This window comes from Myiozetetes cayanensis, unplaced genomic scaffold, assembly GCF_022539395.1.
Source record: "Myiozetetes cayanensis isolate MyiCay16 unplaced genomic scaffold, myiCay2020 scf4, whole genome shotgun sequence".
In the NCBI taxonomy this organism is placed as follows: Eukaryota; Metazoa; Chordata; class Aves; order Passeriformes; family Tyrannidae; genus Myiozetetes; species Myiozetetes cayanensis.
In genome coordinates this window covers 55,755,946-55,770,217 of record NW_026087631.1, presented here as the reverse complement: position 1 = coordinate 55,770,217, position 14,272 = coordinate 55,755,946, and the positions used below count along the sequence as shown (strand labels likewise).

At 35.4% G+C, this 14,272-nt stretch overlaps 1 protein-coding gene across 4 annotated transcripts in view; it reads right to left on the bottom strand.

Moving 5' to 3' along the window:
* Positions 1-14,272, bottom strand: part of KDM4C (lysine demethylase 4C) — a 260,992-nt gene that overhangs the window by 100,012 nt on the left and 146,708 nt on the right. For 3 of the 4 annotated variants that reach the window (XM_050328708.1, XM_050328710.1, XM_050328709.1), the window contains 3 exons: positions 4,745-4,926; positions 3,691-3,907; positions 2,298-2,374 (listed from right to left, as the gene is read on the bottom strand). In XM_050328708.1, coding sequence (XP_050184665.1) covers positions 2,298-2,374; positions 3,691-3,907; positions 4,745-4,926 — 476 coding nt within the window. Of the gene's footprint in view, positions 1-2,297; positions 2,375-3,690; positions 3,908-4,744; positions 4,927-14,272 lie in introns of those variants that run through there. The other variant, XR_007630468.1, reaches the window with a different exon arrangement.

Below are 14,272 nucleotides of genomic sequence, written 5' to 3'. Positions count from 1 at the left end.
AGCATCTGGAAGTTAGGACACATGAAATCTTTTGCATCGTCCTCATTCCCAGGATCTGTCTTAAATACATATCTCTTTGTTTTCTGTCTAGGTTTTTAGAAATTGATAGATCCATCAGTACTTTTCCTTGTATCCCTGATGGGCTTACTGCTGCCTACTTCGTCGGGTCATCCATTTCTTGCCCTTTTAGGAAGCTGATGTCACCTCACCTAAGCTCTGCAAACTCTAGCAATCACTACATAGCTCTAAGATTGCTTCAGCATCTCAAGACTTTTGAAAGACACTGTTACGAAAAAAGAAAAAGTGAATTGGGTATCATTTATGTATGAGTATATAACAAAGCATTATTCACATCCTTGAAACAGCTGGATTTCTGCTATTTAACTCAGATAACACATCCCTGCTATCTATCACTGCTGCGTCTTTCAGGTGAAAAGGAACCGTTCACATTTACATGTGAATGGCATGTAATAACAAAGACTACAAGACAGCAGATTGGAGGACAAGTTTGCAAGTAAACGTAATACTAGCAAGGTATATTCAATCTCAGATATTTCATTAAAACTTTCCAACTTAAAAATTACTAAAGGCATTAAGAATGGAACTTTATTCTATAAACATGTCGGTGTGAAGAGCTCTCTTAGGTTACAAGTTTATTTCACTCATATTACCAAAACAGAGCTACAGAAAGATGAAGTTGTCAGCACTAATGATTCACCTGTAATCAATACATACATAAAATTACAGCAATACAGTTGAATATATAATAGGTTTATATATATATAAAAGCTTATATAAAATAAATTGTCCAAGTTGCCAACATACACTGTCTAGTCTTTGCACAGTGATAACGGTGCACCATTTCAGCACTATTACATTCTTTTTACCTAAGATATAAAATTACAGGAATACACTGGGCCTTCTCTCCAGTTCCTAGAGTGTGCTTTTGTAAAAATCCAATTCTAAAACCTCATCACACAAAATTTCCACTCAGCTATTTTCTGTATGGTTTTGATATCTTTTTACTGCTTCATCTCATCTCCTCAAATGATTTGCCTAAAATTACTTTCCCTAAAATTCAGATCTTTCTTATTTTCAGAAGTTTGTATGCATCATAAAAGAACTAAGCATATTTAGTAAAATGTGAATAATTCTTCTCAAATTAATGTTTTCCATGGATGTTAATTTTCCGAAAAAAAGTTTGCCAAAGAAAAACTCCAGTTAAGCTCTAATCTTCTCCCCAACATTTTTTCTTTTTATATCAAATTATCAAGTTCCTCTACTATTGACCCACAGTGACTGTGAGCCAAGTCAGTCACCTCATTACTGTTCTTATCTTTCACTTACCACTGCTATCTAAACATCCTTTTCACTCCAAGAATATTTGGAAAATATTCTCAATCTCCAGAACAATTTTAGAATCCTTTCTACAACACAGCATTAACAAATTATAAGACTGAATTTTGGGTTACTTTTTTTTTAGTGATTTCTGCTTTTAAAAAAACGTACTATAGTTAAAAGACAAAAAGTCTCTCCAAATTTCCCCTCAAATGCATTTTCATTATATATTAAGTTAACATCAGGTTCCAAGGCATCATACTACATTTTTCAGTGTTTTTTAACACATTCAGTCCTATTGCTGTCATACGTGGTATTTCATGGATTAGAATGGTTGTCCTTAGAACTCCCATGCTTGCACATCTTAGCTGTATCTTCCTCGAAAAGAAATTAATAAAACTTTTTGATAGAGTAGCGGGGCTTTCTGACCTGTTGGTTTAACTGAAAATAAAATTCTGAGCTCATAGCAACCTGTCACATGCTAGAACAGAGTTGTGCTTTTCCCGTCAACTTTCCCCTTACTCTAGAACATTAGTCACAAACATGTTGCAGAAGATCCTGAAACTTATGACTGTCTGATAAAGAAGCTGTAACAAGGTACTCAGGTAATCAATGAAAGATGAAAATTGGATTATACCTATTTAGGATAAATCTCATTTTTTCTCTCTCTTATGCGCATCTTAATTTTCAGTTCTTTCCTTGAACAACATTTTTCACATAACTATATTCTGTTAGGCAATCTTTTTCATGAGTGTACAAAACTATACCAAGTTTGTCTATCAAAATGCTATTACATTTTACATTGAAATCAAATCATATTTTACAAATAATTTTTCCCCCAGCAGGAGTGTTCAGAAAAAAATATGCAGGCTGCATTCTACATGAAATAACACGTGCTATTTTTTTCCCTCCCCTTAATCTCTAATGTTTTAGATAGCTAAGCAACATGTGAAACTTACTGCTGTCCAGGCTTTTTTTCTGCATCGAGAACACAACCATTCATTATGAATTTCTTGAGAAGGAACACCATAGCAACCTAGAACAAGAGAGCTGTATTGATTATTATATTCTGTCTTTCTCTTAATAACATCATACAATTAAACTGTATAAAACTATATAAACTGTCTAAAACTATAAACTTATATAAACTATATAAACAATAGTGGAAAACATGTCCTGGGTCAAAGGAGACTTTTCCAATCAAGGTTGTCTGCTAATTCCATAGTCTATGAAACACATCATCCCAAAACTCAAAAAAAAACCCCCAAAAAACCAAACCCAAACCAAAAACAGAACAAAACAAAACAAATAAAAATCCTCACCAAAAAAACCCAACAAAAAACAAAAAACAAAAAACCAAACACAAAGCCAAACCAAAATGCAAAACAAAAACAAAATCCCCAAACACCCAAAACCCCAAATCACAAGGTATTTCTTAGTTCAGTCAGTACAACAGCAAACTGTGAATTCTCCCTGCAGTAAAAATCTGACTTAATATATTAACATCTATGTAATTATACCACAGGAGCCCCTGGTGGTCTAGTGGTAAAGGCGCGGCGCTATCACCGCCGAGACCCGGGTTCGATTCCCGGTCAGGGCCACTCCTGGGCAGGTGGGGCTCGTTAGCCCTTAAAGGCAACCCATCTACGTCCTAAGGACCTCACTGCCACCGTCCAAGCTCACTTGGCCCCGGCAGATGAACCTTAGGATTAAAGGGTGGGCTCAGTTCCGCGCACACTCTGTCTCACCTAAAAAATCCAATGCGCAGGCTGGAAGGTGTAAAGACCTTCCCCGGATCTTCGCTCACGAAGACTGGCCATTATTATTATTATTATACCACATTCCTGAATACCACACGGACTTCTTAAAGTTACCTATTCAAGTTCTACTGCCTTTAGAAGTTACTGTAGTAAGTCCATGCATTCATCAGTAACTCTTGCAATAAGAAAGAATGCAAGGTGAAGGAAATTACTGAAGTTAATAGGAATATTCTCAAGTCCTCCAGCAGAATTCTACCCTGACTACTTAGTAAAGGCATACTAACATCACACAGTGGTTTAAAATATGAAAAGTAAAAGAGTAATGTAATTGTTCAGAATAGAAACAAGAATCAGAAGTTTGTGATTATTGAAAGTTTCCAGGAAAGTTAATTCTTCAACATTTTCACAGCAACCATTAAAAAGTAACAGAAAATCTAATGTATTTTTCCAAAAAAAAGACAGTGATTGAAGCATTACATATGGAAATGTTCACCAAGTACTTTTATGTACTAGAAGCCTAGATAACTACTATTTATCAATACAAGAAAATCTAAAATTACTTTTCTGCCAAGAGAACAATTAGATTATTTACTTGCATGAACCCGTATGCAACATTTTGCACAGGAAATCAGAAGACTTGTTCCATCTTCTTCAATAAAGGCATTTGATGGATAGTTTTCAGTGTTTTCTTCACTATAAATAAAACACATCTCTGGAATAAGAGGTTTAGTCTTTTCATTTTCTGCCATCAGTGTTTCTGCTGAGTTTGCTTCCCTGAAAGTAGGACCCTCTTCATCATGATTGTCTGGCTGGAAAATAAACAAAATTTATATTTAAGTAAAAGAAAGGAGAGTCTTACTGTTCCTTTTGACTATGATGAAACTACTCCTCCCCTCCCAATATTTGCACCAACAGTATAACAGTTTCATGAGAAAATTAACTGCTTCTAGGTATTTATCACAGCCATTCTACCTTGATTGTTCAAAATAACTGTGAACTCTAGAATAGAATTTAGACTGCAAACTACTGTTATTGCAGTGGTGTTCAATGATATTGTATTTCTTGAGTCCTTTAACCCAGTTCAGTGCAATAGGTGTTTTTTTCCTGGGTCCCACGCTGAGGAAATTCCAGCTTAGCAGCTTCAGAATTAGTAGTAAGTACTACAACAGCATTTTTAGTTGACATTTGACACAGTAATTCCACAAACCAGTATCAAACAGTGCTCTGCATTAGACTGTTTCTGTGGCAATTCTTTTCCTGAAAGGCCTAAGTACTGTGAAAACACTTCTTCAGCACTGAAGGAAGGCACCATAAAAGAGGCTCTGATAAAAAGTATTTGAAGATGGGCATATAAGGAAATAGCTAAAAGATACAAACCTATTAGAGTTCACCACCTCAAAACCTGAAATTTCAAGAGAAAGCACACACACAGAGTAACGCCTGTCTCGCATAAACGGTAGTAAAGGTATGCACTGTCTGCAAACAAGGGGAGATGCAGTGGCATAGAGTATCAGTTCTAATTTTATTTACCTCTCTTACAAGTGAAATGCATAAGCTTATCTGGTTTATAATTTACAGGAAACTGAGTAGCCAGGCAGCCATTTCACGCTTCACCCAGAGAAAGAGCTGCAAGAATCTTGGCTTACCTTATAGTACGGCATGAGAAGAGTACAAATGGCACAATGAGGTTCCTTTTTTGAACAAGCTGCATTGTATTCTTTTTCAGCATTGAAATTGGGTACTCTTGTCTGCCACAGGTAGACCAGAGGCCTGGCCCATGCCTCTGTCTCTTGAAATTTCTCTTCAATTAAGGTAATCTCAGGTAGTTCTTAAAGAAAACAAACAATTGATCATGGAATGAAGATAAACAATGATTCTGTCATGTGTGCTAACAAAGATCAAACAGCATTACACAAAGTCTGTGTAGCAATACAGGTGCAGAAGCCTAAGAGAACGTTGTGTCAGGACAAGTGCAAAATTAGATGCTTTGACACATCTGTCATGAGCTGACTGCTCCACATACAGCATAAGAAAGTATGCCATTAGCTCTACTGTTTACAATTTGTATTCATATCCACATTACATCTCACCCTCCTGCCACACAATCACTCCAACCTCTATCCCCTATCCCTCCATGCACTCCGCCTTAAATTCCTTATGGATGGAACATGTTGCACTCCTGCCAAAGCAGCACCACACAAATCACTCCATTCACACAGAATGGCACCTCACAACTCTTTATGGAGGATAATACTCACTTTCCAAAGGGAAAAAAGACATAAACTTAATAGCCAGGGAGTACTGGGGAACAATCAGGTCTAAAAATTAGCAGGATATGCATTTAATAGGCAGGACAGTGCCTATTAAATTTTTACAATTGATAAGAAGACATGTAGGTGTCAATTAGAATAACCATAATGTGAATGTGGAAAGGAAAATATGAAAAGTTTTGAATAAAACTTTCAGATAAAAAAAAAAGGTCTGTAGCATACAGTCCCCTTTCAATTATGTATTTAAGAAAAAACTGTTTGGTTCAGAAGAATAAAATTCCAACAAAAGAAGAATGTTTAATGAAGAACATTAAGCTGATTCATCACATTCCTTCAGCCCACGACTGCTACCTTCACTTTATGAAAATGCAGCAGTTTTATGGGTCTCCTATGATAAATTGTCACACATTGCTACAAAACCACTATAAAGCTGACAACATTTTTATCATTGTTGAGTAAAATATTGACTAAAATATTTATCTACAAGCAAGCCAAATGTATTACAAATAAATGAATTAATATATCCTGTATGTGAATTTTAATCCATTTTTATAGTTTCTCAATAGAACTGATATCAATTCAATAAATATTTGCCAATAATCCAGGCAGAAGGATTTTCCCAGTTGAAAAAAAAGCTGTCAATATTCATCAGTGTTCTATGGTGGATAACTTAGCTTCAAAAGAATACCAGTGAAGAAATAGCTGAACAGAAGGAAAAGATGAACACATAAAATACCAGCATTACATTTTATAAGTTTTTTTAATTACTTGTTTTTCAATGAAAAGCTTAACAAAGTTTTTAGTAAAAAATATTCTGTCCAATCACTTTTTTCCTATTGCTTGCAATTTTAAAGAATTGTAAAACAAATAGCTCTGAAATCTATTCCTCTAGTTCCATTTCTATCTATTTAAATTTTTCCTTACAGAAGTCTCATGATTTAGCATTACTGACTTTTTTTAAACTCTTCTTTTCACATTATTTTCTTTCAGTTGCTTATGCTGCCATTATTTTAATATTTTCATTATATTTGTGAACTTGCAGAGCTTGATTGTGCTTTATGAAGAAAATAAAGAGGCACACAAAATTTGTTGTGTAGGTTTGCAACATTTTCCTTATCTATTATCCACTTCTTCCAACTGACATCCTTATCTCCGCTGAATCATTCCCTCACAACAGTTGAAGCCTCCACCTTTCACCTTAGCCTCTTATGCTCTCCTTTATTCAAAAAAATCTATCCTGGAATTTCCAGTCCTGGATGATAACTCTAGTTCCCTCACATAGTGTTCTGGCTTTCCACTGCCTACAGTACATTGCTGAGTTCACCACTATATTGGATCTGTCTTTGATGAGAACAATATTTATATCTTAATTGCATATAAACCCCATAATTTCAGATCCCTGTTGTGTGATCTTTACAAATCCTTTCCCAACCCAAGCTGAAAAGAATGCAGGAGACAGCTGGCATTTAGCAGCATTTTGTTGCTTTCAAGAGTTTTGCATTTATTTTCAAACCTCATTCCAAATGAAGCCAGGGACAAACTGTCATACACATATGTACCAGACTGTATCTGTCACAACCTCAAAAAAATTTAATAGTATTTTAGCAAATTTATTTTCTCCTTTATGTTTAGAACAACTATTCCAGTTAGCTATTGACTAGAAGCAAACTCTCATTTGCCTCAATTTTTATCATCTCTGATTCTGCCTTCTATCTCCTCTGAGGTATGACTGTCTTCTCAATGCTCCTTACTGAAGTCTCTTGTCTCTGCATGAACTACACAAGCTCTCCAATACGATCATCCACCAGGCAACCCCTCACTCTGCTCCATCTAGAAGCCTAGAAGTAAAGACAGGAAAGGAAAAATATCCCTCCTCCTTTCAGAGGGAGAATGCCTAACCCAGTACTTTTTAAAGGAATGCTACACTAATGGGATACAAAATTAGGAGTAGACAAAATAGATGTTCTTAAGGATTACAAGCTTTGTTTGATCCTCTTTTATCACTGTGTATGGCTAGTGAATTTCAGTTCTCCTCAGGAATTTCCTAAGCAAGCTTGAGCATAAATTATCATCTTTCAAGGGCTTCAGATATATTAATTTATCTCCTTATAATCGACATTCACGAACCCATTCACTGAAATAATCAATTCACTAACCTATCCACTGAAATAATCAATTCAAATAGAAACTGCTACTAAAAAAAGAAAAAACAGAGAACATGACAGAATATGACAACAATGCTGTCTTAAACTTGCTCACCAGGTAGAACATGGAATCTTCTCTATAAATATTGTACATCAGTAGAACCTGGGTAGTTGCACTTCGTGTGCTTTTTCCAAGATGCAACAATATCAGCGCAAGTAAGAATTTCCAGATTAGCTTCTCTAGCAGTATAAGTGGAGTTTCCTGGTTTCCACATAGTCAAAGAACTTATGCACCATGAATAAAAACTGAGAATCTGGTTATCCATAACAGGCAATGAAAACAAACAAACAAGCAAAAAACTCACAACTCTCCCACTGCTTGAGAGAAAGCATAGAGTATATAATAACCTGATGTAACAAACACTGCTGCCTTGGTACAGTTCATAGCCTTTCTTCACTTGTCATTTGATACTACTAGTCTTACTTATGTCCAAAAAAACGTTAGAAAACTTGAGGAATTTTTGGATTTACCTTTTTTTCCGTTTATCCAGTACTTCTCACTTCCTCTTATTCTTTTTACTGACTCCTTTCACTACTTACTACTGAGCTGAAGAGCAATCAGTGACTTAGCCAAAAACAAATTTACTTTCCCCACTCCCACTGATGCATGAGGTTTCAGGGCAGACATTCAGGTGTCTCGGGTGAGCTCAGTGTTTCTTTGATCAGATGTGTCTGTTAGAAGGACATAAGGCAACTGCGGCATCCAGTTGGCTCCGTTCAAAATCCACCTTAACTGAGGATTCTCAGACTAAGAATAGAGAACTATTTGTGGTGTCCATACTGACTGAAAGATCTCAGAAACTCCCCTGTCATAAGCAGTTCAATTGTGTATCACTGCCAAATCCCAGTACTCAAAACCTGCAAAATCTGTAGGGGAAGCATCTGTTCCCACAGTGAAAGAGACTCATACACTGCCCCCCAAAAATCAAACACTTACTTTTTAAGATCAGTATGTAGTGTTTCAAGAAGCTCTATGAACATTATGTCTCACATATTGGCATTTTTCTCAAAGAGCCTGAGAATGCTGTCTCAGTGCTGATAGAGTAAGTTTTGATGAATAATCACTTATGCAACACTGCTAACCAAAAACACTCTACAATGTGTCATTATTCAGTCAAACCTTCATTGAGATAACCTGACCTTGCTCTAAGAGCAGCTACAAACGGCCCAAGACAGGCAATTCGAAAGATTCAGGTCAGCCAATGCAGTGATATGAAACATCATATATGTCTATGAAGAACATTTTCTTCACCCAGCACGTGAAATGGAGCTAGGAAATCTATCTTGACTTCCACATCTGCTGTAACCCAGACCAAGTCCCTGACACTTCCTCACAGTTCACTGACAGTAAATACATGAACAGAACTCTGCAAAGGTGTGCAACAGAATTCCCTTGTGTAACCTCTGATGTGGCATTTGCTTTTTTCACCTTTTCAGCATGAAACTTACATTCCAAATTAAGAGTTAATCAAGACAAAAGCGAGTAATACATTCTCAATATTCTTTCATACAGAAACTTCAACTCAACTATAGTACAGAATACATCTTAATGTCAGAGAGAATAAAAGAAAAATACAAGAGTTGAACCTGCTAACCATGACAAGGAAATTCAATTTACATTTGCACCTCAATTGACAGCACTGTTCAAGAGACTGCACACTCATGCATAACACACAGACACAGTGACAAATCCTCAAAGAACCATCTTTACAGTCTTCAGCTGATCTATTCCTGTTGTTTAATCTCCATCTGAATAACAACACTGCACTTTAGATATCGTAATTACTCCTACAGCAACAAATATTGTCTTTAAAGTTGAGGCCACTGCTACAGCTACAAAAAATAAATATCTCACACAACACCATGTTCTAGTGCAAATGCTATGTTTAGCCTGAAATATAAGTGCTCCTTACAGGATTTCAGTATTGCTTAACATAAAACTATAATTATCTGATTCACTTTCAGTCACATGACAGTAAGCACATACAATCCAGTAATGGGAATCACATTTCTATTGTGATATAACTGCATATTGCAACTACTATATTGTGCCTGTATTGTGGTTTCAGTACATTGTTGCATCACTCTGTTAATACAAAATTCATTAAACATCACTGGTTTTGTCTATGCTTTGACAATAACCACAGGGAGTGGCCTTCACATTAGAGTGACATTCCTTCCTCTTCTAGCCTCCCAAGGAAAGCTTATCACAAAAATTTCTTAGTATGCACATGGTTTTTAAATACTCTTACAGGAATGAAGCCTATTGCTTGTAACTTCTGCTATTCATGCTGAAGCTCAAAATGGATTAATACCAGCCACAAAAAGTATTAACTGGATGATGTTATCATGGCTAGGCTTCGCGAACGAAGATTTGAGAAGGGCTCTACCCATGCTCGCTACAACTGGATGATGTAATGCAGCTTTCTCCTAAGCACCTCCTAAGGGTGGTCACAGATCTTAAACACACAGGGCATTTTTATTTCACTGCAAGTATAATGCTTTGCTGTAATACTACTTTAGCAGATCCAATTCATAATTAAGTATTTTGCTTCCTAAGGAGATAGACCAAGCGCTCTTTTCTCCAGAAGACAAGAGGAAACACTTGATACAATTAATGACTTTAAACAGATGTGTAACAGTTGATGTAAACCCTATTGTATCATATTGTGCTGGGTTTGGCTAGGGTAGAGTCAATTTTCTTCACAGTAGCTAGCACAGGGATATGGTTTGGATTTCAGCTGAAAACAGTCTCGATAATACAGAGATGATTTTGCTATAGCTGAACAGTGCTTGAAAAGCATCAAGAACTTTCTGCTTCTTGTAGTGCCCTGCCAGTGAGTGGCAACAGAATCTTCTGATTCTCTCCCCATTCAGGTTGGTGGGGTAATGAGTGAGCAACTCTGTGGTGCTTGGTTGCCAGGGAGGCTTAAACCATGACCCATTCAGCTATAGTGGTACTGATGCTACAAGGTGATTAGCAATGCTACACTTCTTAATAGTTCTACTATACTTGTACTAAAAAAATATTTATATAGGGTCAATTAATCTCTGTAATGTAATTCCAGCTATACCAGTTCTCATGGATGTGATTACTTATATGCATCTGTACCCCTTGACATATTTAAGAAAAGTGAAGCAATTCATTAAAACAAACTGTGTAGACAAAAAGAAAATTATAGCCCAGAATCTGTTTTGATACAAAGGAAACTCCTTCTAAAGCAAAGTGCATATAAACAGTTACTACGCTGCTTTCCAAGGGAGTAAGTGAATGAAGTGATTGTTTCCACTAATGTTATTCGTTTAATAGTTTCTGGAAAACTTGCTCCAACACACAGTACTATTGCTTTGAACGGTTTTCGCTTACCAAGTTAAACTCAAATTATCAGACAGAAAACATTTGGGCCATTTGCAGAATGGGCTGCTGCCAGTATTTGCTGATTTAACTCAGCAGATGTGAAAAGCCATAGACGCTAATACAGTACAATTTGCTTTTGCCAATCTCAACAATGATTTTGCTGCTTGGGGTTATGTTCTACTGATGTTTCCTGGCTTTGTAAGGCAGCATTCTCCGCTATGTAGAGCACAGCAGCATCTGTTATTTTTCAGGTAGTTGAGCATAATCTCAGCCCTGGGAGGCATTAGCTATAGTTTAAAATGTCCTGGAGGAAATAATAATAATAATAATAATAATAATAATAATAGAATAAAAAAAGACACTAGGGGTAAAAGACTTGTAAGTTGCAAACTTTACTGTTTCTGTGGTGTATCAGCAAACTCAGCTTCAGAAATTGTCTTTTTTTTTTTCAGTAATGAAAGCCATATATTTAATAGCAAAATATGAAAATAAAACCTTTTTAATTTATTGTACTGTTCAAGAAATGTAATTTATTTTATGATACCATGCAGTAAAAGTACTGTGAAGTATGTATACATTTTGGCTGGAGAATTTAATTGCCAAATTATCTATTAATACTTCAGTTCTCATAAAAACTGTATATAAATGAAACAGAGCTCTAGAGGTTGAGTCCAGGAGCTCCTGGATAAAATAAGGTTTAGCTCCCAAAAGAAAGCAATGGTATGCTTCATTAAAAAACAGTTAAATATCAAAAAAGTGTAATACACCAATCGTAGCAAATCTCAAAAATTCTCAGAATCCAGAAAAATTCAGAGTTAGAAAAAACCCCCATTTTTTAAAGACAATTTGATAGACCTGAAAGATGCATTTAGATACTGGGATATTCTGACTGTCCTTCAGTATACCATCAGAGTCCCATAATAAAATTCACATTTGTGTAGTGATTGAACTATGTATTGCAAATACTACACTTTGCTCAACTTGTATTGTCGTTGAACTGTATATTACAATTCTACACTCTGCTAGACATAATTTGTACCTTAACAGTGATTTAAGTGCATTACTGTATCACTCTGCTAAATCGAAATCCCATGTAATTTCAAATAAGAAAAACTTGTGTTATTCACTAAACCCTCCACACATGGAATATCTAAAAGAACGTGGTCAGAGTGTATTGTACTCTGGCATAGTCAGCAGTTATTCCTGAGGTTAAGTGGTACCCACTAGAACAGTAATGATTACTTTGGCAAAAGCAATCTTTCTGTTTGACATTCATCACGAGTAAGAACCTAGTAGAGAAAACCTCACTGTGGTTAAGCCTGGCTGAAGATAGGATCACTACCATTTAAAAGAGTAGATAAAATTAGTACAAATAGCAGTAAAAGCTAGAAAAATCTCAACAGTAACTTTGGAAGGAGAGATGAGAAGAGCATAACCACGATTTTTCATGGACAGTAGGACAAAGCCCTGATCTCACCAAAACTTTGGATGAATGAGAAAAACTGAAAGGTTCTAATAAGTTTAAGACAGGAGAAAAAACAAGTCTTTAAAGACTGTTGGGTATTTACTTGCATTAGTTAGTAGTGCATTAGTTAGGAGAAATTAACACATAGCATACTAGAACAAGAAAAAGAAACAATTAAATAACATAACTTAAATAAGCGAACTTTCTGTTATGCACTGAATTTTCCATATGTGGAATATGTAAAATGACCCTCTCAGGCTGTACCGGACCTCAACTTTTCTCTCTAACAAATGTCAAAGGAACTACCATCTATTTGATTTACAATACTATGATGTCGACAAACTTCGAGAAAGGTCTGAGGATTCAAACCACAGAGATTCAGTTTTACATTAATCTGTAAAACTGGTTTTACAGAACTATAGTGTTGCCATTTTTGAAAATTACCATTTTTGTTTGTTTATTAATTCCTGGAACAAAATAATTCTTTGCTTCAGACAGTAGATCATAAAAGCACACAATAAATACAAAAAATTTAATCTTTCATTCACTGATATCCCTAAATAGCTGTACAACTTTTTTGTGCATATGGAATGAAGAATTTTAGCCTAACAATTAAGGTTCAAATCAATAAAGATGTCTACTAATTCTAGCTACCTGAGATGAAGCACAAACAACAAATTCTTACTGAAGAATTAAAATCTATAAAAATATCTAATGACTCCAGAAATTCAGCTTCCTACCATCTCCAGAAACCAAGCTCAAAGTGACCCATTAGTCAAGCAACTGTTTTTAAAATGTGGACAGGAGGCTACAGAAAGGGAGATGTTCTTATATCTGTAGGAACTGCCAACATGAAATATATAGAGCATATTTCTGTTATATTCTATTATCCCATTACTAGTTATACATATATACATATGTATAATAATGTAATAATATATATAATGTACATATATAATTCCATTATTATGTATATGTACATTAAAACAATTCCAGTAATTTCACCTGTGTAAGTTTAAAGAGTAGTCACTGTATTTATAACTCAGTTCTTAGAGTTATCTCATCAAAATCACAGCAGAAACAAAACAAAACAAAACAAAAAACCAAACAAAAACAAAACAAAACAAAAAAAACCCCAAACAAACAAAACAAACCACCAAAGCTGCTGGAACCTACAGCATAGCCTATCAGTAAAAAACATAGCTGTCAGTGCAAAACCACTACCAGCTAAAGACTGGCAGATATCTGCTCTCTTAAAAAGCTTTAATTCACAGCACTGTAAGAAACCTATTAACAGGTGCTTTCCCATTACATTTTTCCTTGTAATTTTTCACAATTTTTAATGAACAGAATTAATATTTGCATTCTAATTCAACTTGGTTTTGGTCACTGTACTTATGACTAGAAAACTTGATTAATAGCTAAAATTAGATTGGAATTTTTAGGGACTGCTATGGTCATCCCTATATACGTTTACTGATTTACTAACGAAACACCAGAGTTTGCCAGGATATGCATCTGTACAAAAGTGGAAAAACATAGAAAACTTTCTCCCAATCATCATGCTCTTGCCTAATAACAAAAAGACTCACTGAGGTACAACAGAATTATTTGGTAGTACTTCCTTATTATGGAAATTAAAATCTATCTTTATTGACCATACTGCCAAGTAATATACAATCCAATAAATATCCAATTATTATGCTGTAAGAGTGTTTTAGAAATATTACAAAGCAGAATCACCACTATACTCGTTTTATGCTACTCTAGAGACAAAAAAACAGTTCCAACTGGGGAAAACATGTTTTATGGTTATTTTATATCTCTCAGGAAGCAGAAATCTAGCCTATGTCAACATACTATTCCAGTACAAGTGC